Source organism: Notamacropus eugenii, chromosome 1 (genome assembly GCF_028372415.1).
Source record: "Notamacropus eugenii isolate mMacEug1 chromosome 1, mMacEug1.pri_v2, whole genome shotgun sequence".
Taxonomy (NCBI): domain Eukaryota; kingdom Metazoa; phylum Chordata; class Mammalia; order Diprotodontia; family Macropodidae; genus Notamacropus; species Notamacropus eugenii.
Genome location: NC_092872.1, coordinates 340,149,999 through 340,173,014, shown reverse-complemented (window position 1 = coordinate 340,173,014; position 23,016 = coordinate 340,149,999). Strand labels below are relative to the sequence as shown.

The following is a 23,016-nucleotide window of genomic DNA, read 5'->3' as shown; positions in this document are numbered from 1 at the left end:
GGCTGCCTAGCCCCTCACTAGCTACAAATATTTTCTCCATTGTCAAAATTTCTCACAGCACTTTGTTTCTATCATAGCCTACCTTTTATCGTTCCTATCTGCGTACCTCTCTTAGCTCTGTGTTAGAGTCTAATGCCCTTGAGTGCTTAGACTGTCTTCTTTGATCTTTATATGCCCATTGTCAGGCACATGTTTTGTATTTGTTGGGTGGGTACTTAATAGATGCTTTTTGAATGAATCCTTCTGATATAGTGGCCTTGTGCACTGGCAACTCCTTCCCAACCCCCCTTCCCATTCAGCCATATGACTGGATTCAGTTCAGTTCAGCAAACATTCACTCAGTGTCTTACTAAGCCAATTACATTGTAATAGCATGTATTGAGTAAATTAACAGTGGTAGATGAGAGCCTACCAATCGAGGTCTTTCTTAGCAACTTGATTTTAATCAAATTTAACTCATGCTATTGTTCTTTGTTATTATATAATGGTCTTACTGGAACGTGGAGAATATGAATAGTTTGATTTTGTCATTCCAGTTTACTGACCACCTCCTTCTCTTGGAAGGAGAGTGAGATCACTCCATTACACTTCATTTTCTAATATGTACAGCATTCTGATCCAGTTAGATACTAAAGTGTTATATAAATGTGAGTTATTAGCTTAATTAATAATAGCTAATAGCTAACATTTCTATAGTGCTTACACTGTGAAAGGGGAATAATAATAGCACTTACCAGTTGTTGTGAGAATCAAATGAGATAATAATCTTAAGTGCTCAGTATAGTCCCTGGCACAGCATAAGCACTAACCTGTCTAAGGTTAGATTTGAACTCAGATCATTCAGATTCTAGGCCCTGTGCTGTATTCACTGCACCACCTAACAGCCTGCATATTATCTGTCTCTATCAAAGATCATTTTCACTAAATGCTGACAAATACTATGATATTAGTACTTGTTTACTTGTACAGCCTCATTTTACTTGAATAAAATCTGCTAACAATAACAATTTTTGTTGCTAGCCACCCTATTGTTGTGCTAAGCATATGCTTTTATATCTGCTCGGCAAGTCTGTTTCTAGATCTGTCTGTCCTTCCCCAAAAGGGTCAACATGACACTGGAATCTGGAGCCAGTTTAATTTTCTGAGTCATATTGTTACTTTCCAAGATCTGTTACTTGTCTTTCCGTTCTCTTCTTATTGAGAAGATTTGTCATAGATTTGCCATAGGATCCCTTCCTTAGTTTACCTTAACACTAGCGCTGGAATAAGCATAATAATAATAATAGTGAGCTATTTTATAGATATTTCTCAACTGTGATTGGGAAAAGAGGAGCGTGCTGGGTTTTTTCTTGACTAGTTGCTTAAGAGATATAATAATAAGTTAGCTTTTTTTCACATGCTCCTTTCTTGTTTAGTTGTCACTGCAAGTATCATTTTTATTCATGATACTTGCTGATATTCATTAAGAGGAAAGGAAAGGGACTGGACCTGTGATTTCATTGGTGTAGGGAATTCCCAGGTGAAGAAGCTCCCTCACCCAATGCAGATTTCTCAGTAACCTGGTCTTAAAGTTTTGTTTAGAGCCTGAGAGATTAAGTAACTTGCCCAAGGTCACATAGCTAAGAAATGTCAATGACAGCAATCAGTCAACAAGCTTTTATTAATCACTTAATATCTGCTAAACCCTGTGCTATGATCTGGGGATACAAAGGCAAACCCCACCTCCCCCCCAAAAAAAAACAGTACTTGCTTTCAGGGAGCTCACAGTCTGATGGGAGAGACTGCATACAAACATATTGATCACTAAGCATTTATTAAGTGCCTACTGTATGCTAGGCACTGTGCTAAAGAGTTGGATCTACAAAAAAAGCCAAAAGACAGTGTCTGGGCCTTAAGGAGCTCACAGTCTGATCAGACCATAAGCCCAGGCTGCAGTTCTTGCTTCAAGGCCAGCAATCTCTCCAGTTTGTTAAGCCTTCTCTTAATCATTACAGTTTTAACAGAATTGTGAAAAAGAGATCTGATGTGACCATAGGTTTCAAATGACATGATGCTAAATTGATGACTTTTCCCTTTCTCAGACGGTCAAGAAGTAGAGAGAGAGAAAGAAGCAGAGAGCGGAGACGATCTCGAAGTCGAGACAGAAGACGATCAAGAAGCAGAAGCCGAGGAAGGAGATCACGATCATCTAGTCCTGGCAAAAATAAGAAAGCCGAGAATAGGTAATATCAACATCCAGCATCATTCTAGAATAGGAACAGAATCATTTTTCTCATCCTTTAAAAAAAACCCTACCCACTCTTAATAACATGTACTTTTGCCTTCTATCAGAAAAGTATTAATATTAAAAATATATAAATAAGAGCAGAAAAAGAAAATACAAAAAGACTAGATATGCATAATAAAATAATATAAAAATTAAAAAGCGATTGAAAATAATTGTATGTGAACAAAGGACAAAAGCAATATGTAATCATATGCTTGTTTTTATTTGTCAGTTATTAAAATAAACCAAGCATATTTTAACAAAACAATCTTATGTGTTTAATATGAATTTTGTTGCATTTATTTACATAGTTGCATTCAGTGTGCATATTTTTGGTTTGGTTTTTTTTTTCCTTTCACCTCATGCCTTTCCATACTTTGTTGAATTCTTAATATCTGTTGTTAGCTAATTTTTTATTGTATTCACATGCTGCAATTTTTCAGCTGTTTTCCTAATCATTGTATCCATAGTTGTCAGCTTTTTGCCATCGCAAATAATGCTACTGAGAATATTTTTCTACAAGTCCTTTTTATCCGTATGTCAGTCGAGTTTAAACAGTGGAATTGCAGAGCGTGCATACTTTGACACTTATTGGATAATTCCTTCTTGTTTTCCAAAATGACTGAACCAGCACCTAGCCACACTTTGACTTAAAGTGAGATGATGCTTTTGTACCATCTAGCACTTAACAGAAAGGAGATTTACTTAGCATTAGCTTGGAAAGGACACAGAACAGTATCATGTAGACACAACTTCCCTTGTCTCTATATAGAAACATATTTAGTCAGAGTGTCTTTGGGTCAGATGAGTGTGATGACTCTTGCAGCAGTAGGATATCCATCAAATATGAGAGTCACTGACTTTATAATGGATCAGCCCTTTTTTATGCCCTTGGCAACTGGAAAGCTTCATCAGCAGATTATAACTAATCTGGATTGATCAAGCCTTGTTGACAAGGTAACTTGGGGAAAAAGTAGCTTTCCTTCTGTAACATGGACCCTAGTTAATATTACTTCTACTACATTATGCCTTTTTTTTGTAAGGGTGATTGATATTAATTTCACTATATGTTGTAAAACCTTTAATTATATACAATTGATATATACATGGATTCATCACTTTTAATTCTTTTTGCCTACATTATGAATGTATTTGGTAGACAAATAATAGACATTCATTTCTGAAAAGAAGACTGTAAAAACTTTGGTTTTGGCCTTTTATAAATAAACTGCTTGGAAATTTGATATGTAAACATGTGAAAGCATTTTCATTCTAATGGTCCAAAAAGCACAGTTGGTCTCAGATTAACATGTCTTCTCTGTCTTCAGGTCAAGGTCTAAAGAGAAAACAGATGGTATAGATGTTTCCAAAGACAAGAAAAAAGAAAAAGATGACAAGGAAGAAGAAAAGGAAAAAGATGTTAGCGTATGTGTACTAACTTATAATGAAAAGTGTTATTAAATTGCTTCCAGATTGACAAGACCAAATCAAGTAGAATTTGTTTTTCACTCCTGTACAGGGAAATTCAGAAACTTAGAACTAAACTTTATTTTAGTTGGGTGTTGCAAAGATCACAGGATGACAGCTATAGAGTTGGAAGGATCTTAGTGGTAATATACTCCAATTCTCTCATTTTACAAATGAGGTACCTGAGTCTCAGAGATACTAAGTGAATTATCTAGGACCACAAAGGTAGTAAATTGGAATAGCTGGGTTTGAAACCAAAGTTTTTAAATTTCACCTCAGTGTTCTTTTATGTCATAGCATCTGGCAAGCTTTGAAGTACTTTAATGGTGATATGTTTCTTTCTTTCAGAAGTAATTATAGTTACGTGATGTAGGAAACTCTAGCACCAAGAGTTAGTTTTGTTGTTGGATAGATGACATGTATGAAAACTTTATTTTCCTTCATATGGATAATTGTGGTTTACTCACAGCTTTGTAGTAGGAAAATAGAGCTTTTTGTGGAAGCAATATGAGAAGAATGCATACCTCACAGAATATGATTCAAATCTGAATGTAGGTGAAACTGCTTTGGTAAATTTCTTTGAACTTTAAAGTCAAATTCCTTAGTGGAAAAGACTTTTTTTAAAAAAAACTAATTTACTGTGGATAATATGCTCCTGATGTATACTCAGCAGTTTACTTGTGGATATCAGTGTGCATCAATATTTTTCTTGTTTTGTGAGCTCACTTGAAGCATGAAGCATAATTATTAACTCTTTTCTATTTTAGAACTTTGATCAGAATAAGTTGGAAGAGGAAATGAGAAAACGGAAGGAGAGAGTGGAAAAATGGAGGGAAGAACAGCGTAAAAAAGCAATGGAAAATATAGGAGAACTGAAAAAAGAAATCGAAGAGATGAAGCAGGGGAAAAAATGGAGTCTTGAAGATGATGATGGTATATTCTTAATTTGTTGACTTACAGTTTGTGAATCAAATCAGTAAAACATTTATTAAGAGCCTGTTCTGTGCTAGGTACTATGCTAAAGCACTTGACATACTAAGACAGAAATGAAAGTCTCTCTTTAAATAGCTTACGTTTTGTTGAGGGAGATATGTGTAAAATGAGGTAATTTGGGGGTGGGAGTTCTGTCAAAGGAAATCAGGAAAGCTTCATGTAGAGGGTGGTGCTTGAACTGAGGCTTGAGAGAAGTGAGAGATTCTAAGAGTGAATTCCAGCCTTTGCAAAGAGGTGCATAAGGAAATTGGAGTGTGATGTGTGAGGAGCAGGAAGGCCAGTTTGGCTGGATGGTAGAGTGCATGGAGGGGAGTTAAATAGATAATATTGGAAAGTAGTTTGGAACCAGGTTGTGGTGGTTTTTAAATGCCAAACAGAGAATCTTAGAGGTTATAGGGAGCCATTGGAGTTTATTAACTAGGAATGACGTTATAGACCTGCATGGAGGATGGATTGGAGAGGGGAGAGATTTGAGGCAGAAAGACCAGTTAGTATTGGCTGTTGCAGTAGTCTAGTCATGAAGTGATGATGTCTTGAATTAGGACGATGACCATAAGAGAAGTGGGGTAGAGATTGGGTGGGGGGGGGATGGATACAAGCAATATTGTAGAGGCAGAAGGGACAAGACTTCATAATTGATTCTGTATATAGGGTGAAGATTAGCAAGGGAGTTGAGTCAGTATAAATAGAGGGAAGGTGGTGCTATCAACAAAAATATCAGGGTTCAGAGTAGAGATGTTTTTGTGGGGAAAGATTAATAATAAGTTCTGTTTTGTATGTGATAGGTTTGAGATGCCTATGGAACATCTAGTTCAGAACATACAGCCAGTATGTGATGACAGGGGTCTAGAGCTCAAAGGAGAGATGGGATGAATATATAGAACTGGGGGTTGTTTACATAAAAATGAGATCATTAAAATAGGGCAGAAAGAGATAAGAGATCTATGACAACTTTGGAGAGTTTCAAGGTCATAGACATAGAGCTAGAAGGGTCTTTAGAGAGGCTTTGCCAATTGCCTCATTTTACATTTAACCCTAATGCCTCATTTACACTGAAACCCAGATGTAAGTTAAGTGAGTTATCCAAGATCACACAGGTAGTATCACTAATGCTATTTGAATTTAGGTCCTCTGATTGTGAAGCCAGTGCACCAGAGAGCAATTTCAGCTGAATTATGAGGTCAGAAGCTAGATGCAGATGAGAGAAAAAGAAGTTCAGGCTATTAGATTAAACTACTTACTCTAGGAGTTTGGAGTGAAAGAGATATGGAATATTAGACTAATTCCTTGACAGGGTGGTAGGGTCAAATGAGGACTTTTTATAAATAAGGTAGAAGGAGGTATGTTTCTAGGTGGAAGGGAAAGACCCATTAGAAATGAGGAGATTAAAAATTAGAGAAGGGAGGAGGAGGATTGTTAGAGAATCTGCTGGAGGAGATGGTGAAAAGATGGGATTGAGGATATATATGTAGGGTTTGGCCTTGATGAGAAAGCCTTTGTCAGGGGTAAAGGCAGAAAAAAATGTCTGTTGATGTCAGAGTTTTGAAATGTAGAAAATGAGCGACAAGTTCACAGTAAATAGTCTGTTTTCTGAGTAAAATACAAAGCAAGGTCTTCAATTAAGAGGAGGGGATTGATGGTTTGTGAGTCTTGAGGATAAGGAGACATTTTGTAGCAGCCACTGTAAGGGGGAAGTAAAAGCATTTCTCTGCTTCAGTGAAGTCAGTAGATCACCTAAATTTGTATTGGACCCAGTCAACACAGTGGGAGTAGGAACAGAGGAGGTTCCTGATAAAGCATTGCAATTTGGCAGGGCATGAGTAGTGACAGGACAAGGGGCAAGGGATTTAAGAGTAGAGGAGAGTGTTGTGTTTGTTGAACTGTAACTCTATTGTCAAGCTTGGGAAGGAAGAAAAATGAAGCCAGAGTAGCACCAATAGATTTTGTGTTAAATCCTCCTTTTTGATTATAGATAAAATAAGTATTCAAGAAATAATATTTAATGTAAGGTCGCTTTTTAGGGATAGGGTAAATGCAAGATGAGGATGATGTAAGAAATTATTTAGAATTAAGTTCAAGGGTAAACTCCTTATGCCAGAGGTTGCACATAGGATAATTTTCAGTGGTATACAATCTAGTTGGTGTTGCTTGGGAACTGCTTTGCCAAATCCAATTCTCTTTCCCTGTTCCTCTTAAACAGTGATGATGATGATGATATAATTGATTGTAATAGACAAATAAAAATAGATATTTACGAAGTATCTACTGTATGCCTAACTCTGCTCTGATTCAGGCTCTTGTTAGCCTTTTTCTTTTAATTTTATCACCTTTGTCATTGTCATTCAGGTGTGAATCAAATGGAGAAAAAAAATTCAGATCTGTATATACATGTACTTTTGTGTTTTAGATGATGAAGAAGAGCCTGCAGAAGGGGAAAAGGAAGGGAATGAAATTGAAGATGAAGAATTAGATCCTTTAGATGCATACATGGAGGAAGTAAAAGAGGAGGTCAAGAAATTTAATATGAGGAGTGTTAAAGGTGGTGGTGGAAGTGAGAAGGTAAATTATATCATTTTTATTCTTGTTTGATCATTTTTTAAAAAATTGTATCTCTAGAGACTTCCAGGAAGATGGAAAAGTGAAAGACTGCAAAAGAGTCTAGTTCCTCATTATCTTCATTAAAAACAACAGAAATACCAAAAGGAAATAAAATGCTCAGGAGAATTTATTTTTAAGGCTACAAATGCTCAAAGAAATTAGCAAATATATAATTTTATGACAATGAAAAAATATTATGAATTTAAGAAAACTGGAGGCAGTGAAAATATATGAAAATCATACTCAAACTCACAAACAGGAGCATTAGTAATGAAACTAGAATTTCCTTAGAACACATGAATGATGTACATTGTTAAGGGATTGAAGGAAGAAATGAAATTAGCAAAAATATAAAACGATGAAGGAAATGAGTGCAATGGAAAAATAGATGACAAAACAAGCATTTGGTAACATCTGTGGAAAACAGAAATAATAGCTAGATTTCAATTTTATGTAAAGCAGTAATTATCAACAGTACTCTTTAGTCTTGTTTAAAAGTTGATCAGTTCAAAAGTAATTGAATAAGAAAAGCAGGAAGCTAAGTCAGTAAAGTTCACTAAAAAAAAAAAAAAGTAATTGAATATATTAGTCGTTTGATAAACCCAGGAATGCAAACTTCTTTGGGGAAAGGGGTAAACTTCTTATATAATTAAGAAGTGCTAGTAAGATATTGGCTGATACAGACTAAAGAAAGCATACTGTTTTTTACTTTATTTTTTGTTCAGGTCTTCTTGGGCAAAACAAATAGCATGGAAATGTTTTACATGACTGTTGTAATTTAGAAGAATCTCGAGTTTGTACCTTAAATATCAGATTTATGTTTGATGATGATGAGACAAGAACTGTCACTTTTTGAGTAATCTTGGGAGGAAAAGCATACTAGTATACTGGATCAAGTTATGAATTGGTCCAGCTTTTCTAGAAAACAACTTTGAAACTGTACTGGAAAAGTCACAAACTGTACAAACCCTTAGACCAATAATACCAATGAGGTCTAAGATAGAGGGAAAATTCCCATATATACAAAAATCACATGTATTTTCTATAGAGTAGCATTTTATATGAAAAAAGCTGTAAAGCAGGGGTTCTTAATCTGAGGTCTGTGAACTTTTTTATTACTGTATTTTGTTATAATTGTTTCCTTTGAAACCCTTTGTATTTTCTTTTATGTGTTGAAAAACATTTTGAGAAGGAACAGGTTTGTAGACTTCATAGACTTCTAAAGGGATCTGCAACACAGAAAGAATACCTGCCGTAAATAGAATCATTATCTATTTATTGCGTAGGCCTTAGGGAATGGCTAAATAAATAGTGGCATAGTTGTGTAATGAAATAGTATTGCACTGTGTAAGAAATGAGAAAAATGAACAGTTAAGAGAAATTTAGGAATGCTTATGACTGCAGTAACATAAAGGACAACAACATTTAAAGACATTAGAACTATGACCAATGGAATGACAAATCTTGATTTCAAAGGACTAAAAATATGCCTCTTCTTCCTTTCCTTAGAGAAGTGAAACTAGTAAGTATTATCAGCTATGGCCAGTGTGTTGGTTTGTTTGGCTTAACTTTTACTACTTTGGTGATGAGAGAAAATTCTTTGAGGGTGGTAAGAATAGTCATTGGGAATTGACAATTTTCCAGGCATAAAAAAATGTAAATATAGACCCTAGAAAAATATTTTTTTCTGCTGGACAAAATTATAAAAGAAGAAAAATCAGAAAATTATATAATTGGAAAAGGAATGAATATAAGCAGAGATAATTGAAAACTGATGATGAAAGCAGTTAGGCCACTATATTTCAGGATTACCATTGTGCAAAGTGCATAGTTGGCACTTAAATGTTTATTGATTATAATGTATAGGAAACTTGCCTAGAAATGTTGAAAAAGTGTGATAGATTCCAAATGACAGAATTAAAAGGAGGCAAACGTCAAATTCAACTCACTCAGACACATCATTATCCAGTTTCAAGACTAAAATAACAAGGATAAGATTTTATAAATAGTCAGGAAAAAAAATGATTTCAAAGCACAGAAATTTGAACTCCACAAGGTTTTTGTACAAAAAAATCAGAATTATATATGGTGGCTTAAAAGGGTACAGAAAAGATTTATTGGATTTCATCCCTAGATCAGCCTTGCAGCAAATATAAACATTTTCCCCCCCAAAGACTAAGATGTTCATTTCAGGGTTCAGATGCCTTAGAATGGTTTGTTTAGGCCAGAGACAATATTAAGGTACTCTGCAGTGTAAAAATAATTTCACAATAACTGAGATATGTTTAATAGAAGAGAGAGTAAAATTTTTGCAGAGAATTGTGAATAATAAAAATTAAAACTAGGGTGTCTGTGCATGCACATAACACAGATTAATACTGGGATGATTGTATTTTCTGAAAAAATAAATAACTTTAAGGATGGTAGTGATAATATGAAATTTTAAAACTTATAATCTTTCATGGAAATTAATCGAATTTTCTTATAAAAAGTTCAAGTGAAAAATTATTGGTTATTTAACAAATAGAAAATATTATAGGGGGAAAAATAGCAAAAGTTTTTTAATGCAGTAGAAATATATCCAGAACAAAATGGAAATAGGGTGGAATAAACAATTGTTATAAATGTTTAAGGAATTGGCACAAAGTGTGTAAGAGAATTTGAGATTCACTCCTGTTTACGCTTGATAGAAGAGTGGTCATTATAACATGATGGCAGTTTCTCCCAAAATGTGTAATATCAATTAATTACCCTCTTGAAAAGTGTTTAGACTCTCAAATAATCACAGAAATGCAAATTGTAGCAAGTGTGAGAGAGCTCCTTCTGTCTATTCAATTGACAAAGTTAGTTAAAAAACAAAATTTAACCTGACAGATTTGTGGAAAAACAGATACACTATATTGCATTACAGCGGCAAAACCGCTGTTTTAACACATGACCAAGAATTGAAGAATGACTATTGTGGCATTTGAGTGAAATGGAATAAGAAATGATAAATTTGAAGAATACAGAGAAAAATAGAAAAACACATGAAATGCCATAGTGTGAAGAAACAATGGAAATTATATATACAGTGACTATCCTATGAATATAGGATATATTATATATATAGGATATAATATACATATATATATTATAGCAGCAAAATCTGGGAAAATATATAGAACTGACGTCCAGAGGGGGACATGGAAACAAGATGATTTAGTTTCTGTATTGAAAGTTAATATGCAGTTTAAAAAATTATAATTGATGGAAATTTGTAGTTTTAAACAATCTTTTGGTTTTAATTTTTGTTCGAACATATGTGAGTTGATTTCTATGATTTTAAGAAGTTAAATTTTAAATATTCTTAATGTGAGATCTTGGTTCTGTTATGAACTCTACTATTTGTTACTTACGTGACTTTAGAAAAGTTAATTCATATTTCAGTTTTTCTTCCTGTCAGAAGTGTCCCATAGGACTGATAAATTATACAAATATAGTATTGAAAAGTTTTTTACTTTTAAATTAAATATATTTGTGCTATTAATAGTTTTCTTAATAGTACTGTGCTATATAATATTCAGTTGTACAACCATTAAAAATATGTACACTCTTGTTATTTTATTTATCATTGATTAACTTGCTCACAAACTAAGATAAGTCTGTTGAGCAAAAGTGGTGTTTAAAATTAGTGTGATGTAGTCTGTGACAGTTTTCAGTTTTGTGGGAAATTTTATATGTTATTGTGTTTCAGAAATCAGGACCAACTGTTACAAAAGTTGTCACTGTTGTGACAACTAAAAAGGCCACTGTAGAATCTGAAAAGAAGAAAGGAGAACTTATGGAGAATGACCAGGATGCAATGGAGGTAGTTCATCATTCATGTTGACTTATGTCATAGTGGGTTCATGACCTTTCATTAGAAAATATTTATGGATATGTTTTTATAGAAGCCTTGTAAATTCATTAAAATAAAATTAGAAAAGATAACTCTTCCATCTTATTCTCCATTATTTGGGGACAGGTTAGCAAATTTATAAACTGTTTTAGAAAAAGGAAGGTGAAAGTCAGTTATTTTTACCATTATTGGCTGTTTCGGAATTTTATGTGAGGAGCAATAAGAAAACTGATGGTTTAATTGAACATTTTGGACTGTGGTTTACTTTATAATGCTCAAATCTTTCTTTAGTTGTGTGATTTTGCAACAGAGCAGGAATAGAAAATAAAGTGTCAAAAAACTCACTTTATTGCTTCTCTAGGAAGGAAACATTAAGTGATGATGGAGTTGTATCCTAGAATCTACAGTTAAATATTGTAAGAGGAATTTTAAGACCGTTCCTTTTGCTGCAGTAAAATGATATTTTATCAGAACCTTACTGAAAATTTTAGTCAAGACTCTTTCCTTTTAGACAGACTTGAGAGGTCTAGAGTATTGTGATTGCCATAAAAGCCAAGTGAGAAGAGGCAAAGCAGGTTTCTAGTGAGTTAACATTTGTGGAAGAACCATCCTTTTCAAATGAGTCATTTTACAATTTTCTAATCTGTAGTATTCATCAGAAGAGGAAGAAGTTGATCTTCAGACAGCCCTAACAGGGTATCAGACCAAACAGAGGAAGCTCCTAGAACCAGTTGATCATGGAAAAATTGAATATGAACCGTACAGAAAAAACTTCTATGTTGAAGTTCCAGAGCTGGCAAAAATGTCTCAGGATGGTAAATTAATATATTTTTAATGTTTGGGGATATTTTGATATTATTCAAAGAATAGACATCAAACAAAATGTTTCTGTTGCATTTTCCTTGTCTTGACTTAGGAAGGCTAAGAGGGAAAACTGGTGGTATCTTTGTGACCTTAGTGGTCCTAGAGATCTCTAGAATGGACTTTGTCCAAGTATCGGATTCAGAAATTAACAAATCATGCATCCTGAGTACTGTCTTTCTAAACTGGATTTTTAAAAACTGGATCAGGAATTAGTAGTGGCTTCTACTTTCTTTCTCCACTAATCTGCATGTCTTTCTCTACAGACTTCTCTGTGGAATAATCACAGAACTTAATCTAATAATGAGGGAAAATAAAGATTCAAAATGTCACCGGGCCTAATTAAAAACATTCAAAAGACTTCTATTTACATGGAATACACTTTACAGTCTTTAATCCTAAATTGTGTTTTACAGAGGTGAATATATTTCGGTTGGAAATGGAGGGCATTACAGTCAAGGGAAAAGGCTGCCCCAAACCAATAAAAACTTGGGTCCAATGTGGAATATCAATGAAGATATTAAATTCCCTCAAAAAGTAAGTGGGTTCTTATGGAGTTTGTATTAGCAAAATCATTAGTCCCCTTTTTTAGATATTTGGCAATGTGTTTCTTAATAGTATAGCTTTCCCCTCCCCTCTGGATAGGTGTTTGAAATCTATGAAATTTGTAGCAGCATATAGTAGATTGTTATTCTTAACATTATATTCTCTTATTTTTCTTTTCAAGACATGGTTATGAAAAGCCTACACCAATCCAGGCCCAAGCCATACCAGCTATCATGTCTGGACGAGATTTGATTGGCATTGCCAAAACAGGAAGTGGAAAGACGATTGCCTTTCTCTTGCCCATGTTTAGACACATCATGGATCAGAGGGCTTTAGAAGAAGGAGAGGGTCCCATAGGTACAGATTCCTTTTCTTAAAAATCTTTCTAGGTTGTGTTGAGTGTTAACCAGATAAGACCTGATAATCTATACTGTTCATAAGTGTGACAATAAAAATGTCTTTGTGTACATTCCCTGTATCAATTTGGCACTTTGGGGCTGATTTCCCCTTACCAGCAGGTGGAGTGAGAATCTTCCGAGCTCTGGAGTGACATCTCAGAAGTACAAAAACAGCCTCTCTCCTGGCACAGCTCAGTTTTTAAACTCTGACTCGGCAGGTAGACTCCTTGTGCATCTATCTGTTTATTTATGTTGAGATTTGTTCTTGGCCAGTATCCATGGATCTATAAACTCGACGCAAAACATAAGAGGGAAATTTATTTTCCCTTGTATTTTAGCCTTGGAAGCATTTAGTGCCAGAATCTTACCATCAGGTCCTCAGAAACAGAATTTTTGGTTCATTTTGTCAGAGATTTCATTTTTAAACTCCACTAAGGTTTTGGAAAGTTGTATACCTCCTCTCTTGGAAACAGAGGGGACTATGTAGTTCTTCTTTGTCTATAATCCCTTGAAGGTTGTCTCCTGAAACAGCATTGTGGATTCTGGCATCACAGTGAGTGACTCAATTTTCATTTGCTATGGTTTGCACTTGAGACATTTACTTTCATTTTGAACAAGACTTCACATAGGTTGAATGAGGAATTTTTCCCCTCATTTATCTTTCAAATAGCCTGCTACTAAAGCTGCAGTTAAATTTTATTTCAACTTTTATGCAAGCCTCTTGTTAATCTTTTTAAATTCAGCTTTTAAAGCTGCATAAAATAAATCAAAATATTAAAATGTAGACCATAAGTGATCTAAACTTCATTGCTGAGACTTACATTTACTCTTTAAAAGAATATCATCTCTTTAAAATTTTGGTGGTTAGACTTGTAACATATTTATCTTTTCAGCTGTCATCATGACTCCAACTAGAGAGCTGGCTTTACAGATTACTAAAGAATGTAAGAAGTTTTCCAAGACATTGGGCCTTAGAGTTGTATGTGTCTATGGAGGGACAGGAATCAGTGAACAGGTATTGTGAAAGACCTCTTTTTTTTTTGCTTACCTGGAAGTTATTAAATAATGGTTTCTCTAGCCTTTTCAGACTCTTCCTCAAGATGTAGAACAAAAGTTAAGGCGTTTCTTAGAGAAATGAATTAAGGATGATATCCAAACTTAACTTTTGTCTAGGTAAGATCATTGCCTCTCCACCCATCTGAAATGTTTTGGAGCCACATCTCATCTTAAGGGCACAGAAAACCTTTTTTACCACTTGAAGAGACTGGTCAGGGAAGGGACTGAGAAGTGACTTCTGGAGGATTAGCCCCAAACTATGTTTTGTATATGATCTTGCTGTATTTAAGATCACGATAAATGTTACCTTAGATCATCTTGAGGTAGAGCATGCAGTTTCAGTTTGGACATTTCTTTTACTAGTTTAGAAATGCTTGGATTTAAAATAATTCTAAATTAAATAAAGTTGTTACGTGTGTGTGTGGAGAGAGGCAGAGACACACACACGCACGCACGCACGCACGCACGCACACACACACACCCCCATATAAAAGATTCGTTTCTCATTTTCTATAATCAAGTTGTTCTGTAAAGTAGGTTGGTAATGATGCCACCTCAGGATAACCTTACTTCATTTAGTGCTTCCTTGATAGTACTGAAGTTTCATAAGAATGTCAATAATAAAAATAATAATCCCTCATGCTTCTATTGTGCTTGTTTAGTTTCCAGGTAGTTTTGACAGCAGGCTTTCTTGCTGATTCTTGCCTGAGAAGTAAGCAGGACAGATATGGTTATCCCTATTTATTCAGGCTCAGAGCAGTGAACTGAAATTATATGATTAGTAAGTGGCTGGGCGGTGAAATTAGGTTCACTGACAGTGCTCTTTCCAGGATACTGTGCTACCTTTCAGAAAAGATAGTGGTAGATATATAAATGAAATAAATGTTCATTTTAAAATATTCCAAAAAGGTAGTATTTTAATTAACTTTTATCCTGTTTTGTATTCTATACATGTATATAAATATTACTTAACTTGGTAAGACTTGTTTTCAACACTTAAGCCACTCTTAAAAATTTAATTTGAAAAGTCCTTTAAATTGATATTGCCCTATATTCCTTCTGGGTTTTGAAGACCAATAGGAAATGAAAATAGTACTGAAGTAATTCCTAGTTTTCTTGAAAGCTTTGACCTTGTAGCTATTGGAACATTTGTATATGATGCTCCCACCCTACTTAAGCTGGATTTTACTAGGTTAAACTCTAGAGGTTTTGGGAGCTGCCTATCAGCTTTGAGCTATTGCCTTTAATAGTTTAGAAAGACTACATGACATATTTTAAAATCTGTATGAAGTGTGCTTAGGAAAGTGACCAGTGTTGAGTATTACATAGTTTGTAAATATATTGTCTTTTTTGTTAGATTGCTGAACTGAAAAGAGGCGCTGAAATTATTGTGTGCACACCTGGTCGCATGATTGACATGTTAGCAGCTAATAGTGGTGAGTAAGAGACTTTTTTTTCTTATATTTTTTTTTCTTTTTATGGGACTCTATACATTTTCTGCTTAAATTAAAGCATATTCAAGAAAAAAGTTTTAATGATTAGATTTCTGGAATTCACCTCTTAAAGCTGTAATATCTTGAATTTTACATTTGATGTTTTATTACAGAATAGATTCCAAAAAAATTAAATTGGAGACATATTACTTATGAAGGGATTGCAACATGTTTTAATTTGAATGCATATTTGAGTTTAACTTAAGGTTTCTGCAGTTATTTAAATACTTTGGGTTTTTTTTACACTTCTCATATCAAATAATCCTTAACATGAAAATGTATCAGCTTAATGTTGTTCTAAATTTATTATTTTTTTATTTTGATAAACATTGCCTTGCTCTTTTTGGTAAATTTGAAAATTTTTTCCTAATGCAGAAGCTTGATACATAAGATACTAGTTAAATCAAGATCTTGCAGCTTCAAGAAATTTTGTCTTTTATAAATATTGCATGTTTTTACACAAGTCTTAATGCTTTATTGAAGTATTCCAAATCAAAACTATTACTAAACTGTTGACATTATTTAACTTCTGTGGAAAAAGGCCCTTCAAGATATATAGAACTGGGCTTCCAAGACTTTAACCATCAAAGGTAGGTAATTTAATGCTGTTCCCAAATTTTGCCAAACTGCTTGGGCTTTGAATGTAAAATTGTAACAGGGATAAATTCTTAGAAGTCACTTCTTTGTTTTAACACTGTAAATAAAACTTTCAAGAGTTTGCATAGTTTGTTTAAATAACAAAGCAAAGTAATTTAAGGACTACCAGTAACTGTGCTCTTTTTCTTTTAGAGTTGTATCAGTTACTAAATAACTGAGTTTTATGTGAATTCAGGAAATTGATATCAAGAGAAACTAGATAATCATGCCTGCAAACGGTGAAAAAATTTGATTAATGGTGCATTACTTTAAAACACCTTTGACTTTTTTCCTCTTGAAATCTTCTGGTTTTCTTCCTTGAATAGTTCTTGCATTTGTCTTTAAATGCCAAGTAATTTAATGTTAACTTTTTTAGAAGTGCTTATTAATTCTGTGCTCTGTTTTGTTTGTCCAATTTTCATTGGTAATGAAACGTGTTGATCTTATGTGAATCAGTGGCAAAATTTAACTAAATTGAATCCTCATACAGAAAAGTGGTTTATGTGTATAGTAATATGTTTCATATAAGATAATATTGATAATCCCTCATGTCTATAAATTGTTTTTAAATACATGATCATAGGTTATAGACTATTTTGAAGGGAGATTTTCTGAGACTGGATCAGTTAGCACTGGAACTTTGCCTTCCACACATACGCTGTAATCTCTAATATGTTTTTTCCTAGGTGATGCTGTCAGATAATGGCTGATGTGGCTCGATGCTTCATCTCAGTCTTAGTTTTATGATGTGTTTTGGAGAGGGCTGTTTTCTGAATTTTACAGGTTCTTCAGGCCCTATGATGGTATGCAAGAGAAGAATTTGAAAAAATAAAGGGCCTCATATACCCATTGCCAGAATATATTTGCCATTAGATTAAAACAATTAAGATTGAAATCTAATTCAGTGTTTTAAAATTATTTACCTATCCCCCTGTGTTTAAATTAGTTAGTTTAGTTCCCTTGCAGTTTTTTAAAGTCCTTGGTAGTTAAAAGATGACTTGCAATTGATTTTTGGTTCCTGTTTTTATTTTTCTTCTTATTGTAGGTAGGGTGACAAATCTTCGAAGAGTAACATATGTAGTTCTTGATGAAGCAGATAGGATGTTTGACATGGGTTTTGAACCACAGGTAAAAATTGAATTTATTTCTTTAAAAAACATTTTGTTTCTACATCATAGTTATGTGGGGATCCTCTCCCTAGATTGAGTACTCCTTTGTAACAAAGACAAAACAATGAAGCTAAAACATGTTCCAGTGACTGCATCTGATAATGTATGGAGTATTCTACCCTAATATTTCCCTGTCCCTCTGCTATGAAGAAGGAGCTATGCTTTCATTATCCAATTTCTGGGACCATAATTTTTCTCAGGTTGGCTTTCCTTTAATGAGCTTTTCTTTATGTCATGATATTATTCATTGTGTAGAATGTCCTTTCATTTTCTGTCAGTTCATATAAATCTTTGCATGTGGGACTGAATTCTCATTTCTTTTTGAGTAATAATATTCCATTAAATTTATATAAAAGACACCAGTAAAAGCTATATAGGAAATCACCATAAATATGTAGAAGAGCCATTCCTCAGTAGGTAAATATTTGAAAAATATAGTTTCCAAATCACAAACTCTAAATGACCATTTAAAATTGAATTTCATAGAATTTTCCATTTTCAGTGATTGAGATTATAATAATGATGAGATTAATGTAATGAGTCACATATGAATACCAGTCTTGATACTTTGTAATCATGTGTTATCTAATATGGGAAAAGAATTGAGAAAAGGTAGCATTATAAATGTTTAGGGATACATTGAAATAGAACAGGCATTTACTTTTTGGATTATGCATATAATAGCTTGTAAAAACTGTGTGTGTGTGTGTGTGTGTTTTCTTTTGAACAGTTCAGATGATTGAGGTTCAAGCATCAGTTGCACACCTTATTTGTATGGATATCTACCCAATTGTGTGGGATAATTTTCCCTTCCTTTCTCCTAGTGTATTCCTCTTATTCCCTCTTTTTTCCATTCCTAAGAACGTCAAGACATGACAGAACTCAATGAACCCTGATGATGGTACAATTCAGAGGGGCACGTATCATCTTCCAGTATTTCAGTGTAATTTGCCCTTGTTTAGTCCTTTATCATTTGTTCATTCGTGTTTACCTTTTCATTTTGCTCTTCACTCCTGTGTGGAGAAACTTGAAAGTTTTTCTAAAGCTTTGGTCTTTTCATCAGGAATGCTTAGAAGCCCTCTTTCATTAAGGGTCCTTTCTTCCATTATACCAGTACATTTGTAGTTTACATTATACACAGTTTTGCTTGGCAAGTTATTCTTGGCTGTAAGCCCACATTCTTTGCCTTCTCTGGAATATCACATTCCAGATTTTCCACTCCTTCATAGTGGTGTGATCCTGACTGTGAGTCCTTGATGCTTGACTTCTTTCTTTCTGGCTGTGAGCAGTAATTTTTTAGAGTTTTGTTGTTTTGTTTTGTTTTGTTTTGTTTTGACCTGAAAGCCCTGGATTTTGGCTACAATGTTTCTGGGAGTTTTATTTTTGGATTTTTTTCAGGAAGTGACCAGTGATTCGATTTCCACTTTGCCCTGTAGTTCTGGGCAATTTTCTTTTTAAGAGATTTCTTGAACTATGATATCTCGGGTCTTTCTTGGGCCATGGCTTTCAGGTATTCAAATGATTCTTAAATTTTAACTTCTTGATCTGTTTTTTCAGGTTATTTTTTAATTTTTTTGAGAAACCTTACATTTTCTTCTGTTTTTTCAACCTTTTGATTGTTTTAATATTTCTTATTGCTTCATGGAATACTTGGCTTCTGTTTGATCAGTTCAAATTTTGTGGGAGTTTGTTGCTTAGGAAAGGTTTTGTACCTCTTGGCTGACCTAATTTTCTTGCAATTCTTTCTTCCATAGCTCTCATTTCTTTCCCAATTTTTCCTTAAGTGTTCTCAGTTCTGTTTATCAAAGACATTTTGAAATTCTTTTTTAAAAAATTCTTCATCTCCTCCTCCTGGGTTTGTGCCCAAGGAGTGTTTTTCTCTGAGGCTTTGCTTTGTAGATGTTTTAGAGTTATTCTCTTCTTCTGGGTTTGTATCTGGAGCATTCCTGCTACCATAATAATTTAATGGGGTAGGTTTTTTTGTTGTTGTTGTGTACTCATTTTCCAAACCTGCTTCCTGGCTTTACCTTTGTTGTTAGGGAGGGACTCTATGGTACTTCCAGAAGGAAGATCTGGACTGGTCCCGTTGCTGTTTTCTTTGGAGTTTTGAGTGTTATGAAATTCCAGGATCTCAGGGACAGGCTAGGGACCTTCATGCTGCTACCCAATCTGAGCAATGCAAGTTCTTGACCTGAGTTTGGGTCTAAAAAGTGTAAACTGTTGCTGAATTTTAGTTTCCATCAGGCAGCTGGAAAGCTCTGTTAGCTTAGAGCATCGGAGTTGTAGACTTTCCTTTGGTGTGGGGTTTTTGCCCTGAGATTGATTTATGTTGGCTAGTTGCTGGAAATGAAATTCTGCTGAGGTCTTAGCCACACTACTGTTTCTTCTGCTACTTTCTGAATTTCATCCTTTCCCCATACATATCCTAGAGCATACCTAGCAGTGACGTTGGTGTACCGTCTTCAACTCCACCATGAATCTGTGACCTGGAACTGTGCAGCTGCCTCTTTGTACCTGTTTGTGTCACAGTGGCCTGGGGGTGCCCCCGTTCAGGTCTGGGACCACTTCTTATCCAGGCTTACAGCCTCTTCCTCAGAACTAGAGTACTCTGTGCACCATTTGTTCTTTAATTGACTTATCTTGAATATTCACAGACTTTTCCTGTCCATCCATTTTCTTTCTTAGCCGAGCTGGACAAATGACTCATTGACTTTTTTTGAATTTCCCCATCAAGATTCATTCTGGTGCATTTTCTAGATCTGTTTGGAAAAGTTTGTGGGGGGAGCTCATTTGGACTGCTACCTTTCAGTTATTTGGTCTTAGCTCTGCCCCTTACTAGTACTTTTCTTGCACTACTGCACAGCTCATTTTGTCCAATTTTCATATTAATTCCAAAACCTGAGTTAGAGACTGTCAGATGTACCTGAAAATAAGAGAGATATTTCAAAAAGCCATGAACATGCATTTTAAAGGGAGAAAAGGTTAAAAGGCAAAATGACAGCCAGAGCAGTTAAAGTCATTATATATAGGTAGCTACTTGACTGAAACAACTATGGAGAATTTTGTGCCAAGGATATAGTGCTTGAGCTGCTACAGAGGGAAGTGAATGTTGAAGGGGCTCAAACTCAACAGTAAATGTCATGGTTGGTAAGTTAGCCAAGACAAACTATATATAGCATGCCCCAGACCATTCCTTACATCCCATTGGACCACCCATCTGACCTCTTTATCATCTGCCTTGCTGTAATACAAGTACTCACACTATATAGGACTGCTGATTTTATATCTCTGTAATAGAAGATAAAAAAGCCAGGGACTTTATTACTTTTGTATTTGCATCCCCAGTACTTAGCACAGTGTTTGGTACACAATAAATACTTAATAAAGGTCTTTCATTCATTCATTCACTGAGCTGTGGTTTCCATTATAAAGGAAGATTCAGTTTAACTACTTGTTATTACTATATTACCAAGGTTATAAATCTCTCAGTTATAATATGATCCTAGGATCAATTTTTTTTCATAATAGATATTTCACATATTCTTCCAGTTTTTCAGTTTTTCTTTTACATTATTTATGCTTTCCTGCTGTCTCCCTAAATCACTAAGTTCTGTTTGTTTTGTTGTTTTTCAGAGTATCTGCTATTTTGATCAGGTTTTAATTAGGATCTTCTGTTTTAAGCAATTTTTTCTCCTTCCGACTTATTTTTGAAGAGCTTTAATTTCATTTTTAATTTTCTTGCACCAATTCTTCCATCTACTTTTGGAGTATGTATGTCCAGACTATTCTTTTTTCTAAAGCTCTACCTGTACTTATTGTTTATCTCTTCTTTGGATTTATCTTTTCAACTTCTCTCTCTTTTTTTTTTTTAATAATTTATTTGTTTTCAGTTTTCAACAATCACTTCCATAAGTTTTAAATTTTTTCCTCTTCAGCTTCTCTTAATCCATAGTATTTCTCTTTTTTGAAATTTTACTTAAAAGTTATATTCTCCTTTTCATTCCCACCCATTAAAAAAAGAAAACCAAAACTCTTGTAATAAGTATGTGTAGTCAAACAAAACAAATTCTCCCATTGGCTATGTCTTATTAAAAAATATGTCTTATTCTGTATTCTTAGTCCACCATCTCTATCTGGAGGTAGTTAGCTTATGCTTCATCATCTTTCCCCTGGAATTGTGGTTGGTCATTGTATTGATAAGATCTCTGAAGTCTTTCAAAGTTGTGTTTGTCTTTACGTGGTTGTTGTATAAATTATTTTCTTGATTTTGTTCATTTTATATCAGTTTATACTAGTCCTCCCTTCTCCGAAACATTCAGCATTTCTTACAGCAATATTCCATTACAGCTATATATACCATAACTTATTCATTCAGCTTTTTACCAAATAATTGGCATCCTCTTAGTTTTCAATTCTTTTGCCACCACAAAAAAACTGTTATAAGTATTTTTGTACATGAGAGTCCTTTTTCTTTTACTTTGTTGTCATTCAGATATGGGCCTAATAGTGGCATGTGTCACTGGGTCAAAGAATATGAACAGTTTGGTCACTATTTATGGACGTAGTTCCAAACAGCTTTCCAGATGGCTTTACCAATTCAAAGTTTCACCAGTAATTCATTAATTTACATGTTTTACCTTAGCCCTTCCAACAATTTGATTCATAATGCACACTGCCTGAGTTCCTCTGCCTCATCTGTTATCTTCTAGGGCAACTAGCTATGAGGAACTGGCTTTGTTTCCCCTACTGTAGACTAGGACTTGCAATCACATTGGTTTCAGATGCCATTTGATGAAATAGCCCTTACCCTGGAAGAGTTAATATTCTGTGAGAGTGGACAGCATGTACATATGTAATACATAACATACTCAAATCGAGTGGAGATAGTTTTGGGCAGGAGTTTACTGTCACATGCAAGGATCAGATAAGGCTTCACATAGAAGGTGGTGTTTGCACTGATTCTTGAAGGAAATTAGTTTCCAAGTGACAGAAGGGAGATGGGGACTGCATGCCAAGGATGAAGGATATTAAGTCTAAAGGAATGGAGACAAGAGATTGAGTGTCATATGAATTCAGAGCATCAAGTAGGCAGTTACTGTTTGATTGCAGAGTAATGTCTGAAAAGGTAGCAAGGATAAAAAGGCGGGTTAGGTTCTGCAGAACTTTCAGTACCAAGTGAGAGGAGGTTTGATCCTCGAGGTGGGAAGGTCTCATGGTCAGATCTGTTCTTTATGAAAATCATTTTGGACTCTCCGTGAAAGATGGATTGGAGTAGGAAGAAGCTTAAAGCAGAGGGCCCAAATTGGCTATTATAACAGTAAAAAATAATAATAGCTAGTTTATAGAAGTTTGCAAAGTGCTATTTAGATATTACCTCATTTTATCCTCATAACAACCTTGGGAGGTAGGTGCTATTATTATTCCCATTTTACAGATGAAAAAATTGAGGCAGACTGAGATTAAATGAGTTGGGGGTCACATAGCTGGTAAAGTGTTTAAATACAGATTTGAATTGGTGTCTTAATGATTCCAGGCTAAGTATTGTAGCTACTATGCCATCAGTTGGATAAAGGCTTGAACTAGGTTGATTATGTGGAAGGAAAAAAGGAGACTTATACAGAGATATTGTGGTAGAGAAATAATGTAGTGGTAG

At 34.5% G+C, this 23,016-nt stretch overlaps 1 protein-coding gene across 3 annotated transcripts in view; it reads left to right on the top strand.

Annotated features, from left to right (window-relative positions):
• DDX46 (DEAD-box helicase 46) overlaps positions 1 to 23,016 on the top strand; it is a 57,584-nt gene that overhangs the window by 15,044 nt on the left and 19,524 nt on the right. For all 3 annotated transcript variants that reach the window (XM_072629914.1, XM_072629913.1, XM_072629912.1), the window contains exons 3-13: positions 2,082 to 2,222; positions 3,595 to 3,691; positions 4,501 to 4,666; positions 7,134 to 7,285; positions 11,061 to 11,174; positions 11,854 to 12,019; positions 12,482 to 12,602; positions 12,793 to 12,968; positions 13,903 to 14,024; positions 15,423 to 15,501; positions 17,240 to 17,322. In XM_072629914.1, the coding sequence (XP_072486015.1) occupies positions 2,082 to 2,222; positions 3,595 to 3,691; positions 4,501 to 4,666; positions 7,134 to 7,285; positions 11,061 to 11,174; positions 11,854 to 12,019; positions 12,482 to 12,602; positions 12,793 to 12,968; positions 13,903 to 14,024; positions 15,423 to 15,501; positions 17,240 to 17,322 (1,417 nt within the window). The remainder of the gene's footprint in view (positions 1 to 2,081; positions 2,223 to 3,594; positions 3,692 to 4,500; positions 4,667 to 7,133; positions 7,286 to 11,060; positions 11,175 to 11,853; positions 12,020 to 12,481; positions 12,603 to 12,792; positions 12,969 to 13,902; positions 14,025 to 15,422; positions 15,502 to 17,239; positions 17,323 to 23,016) is intronic.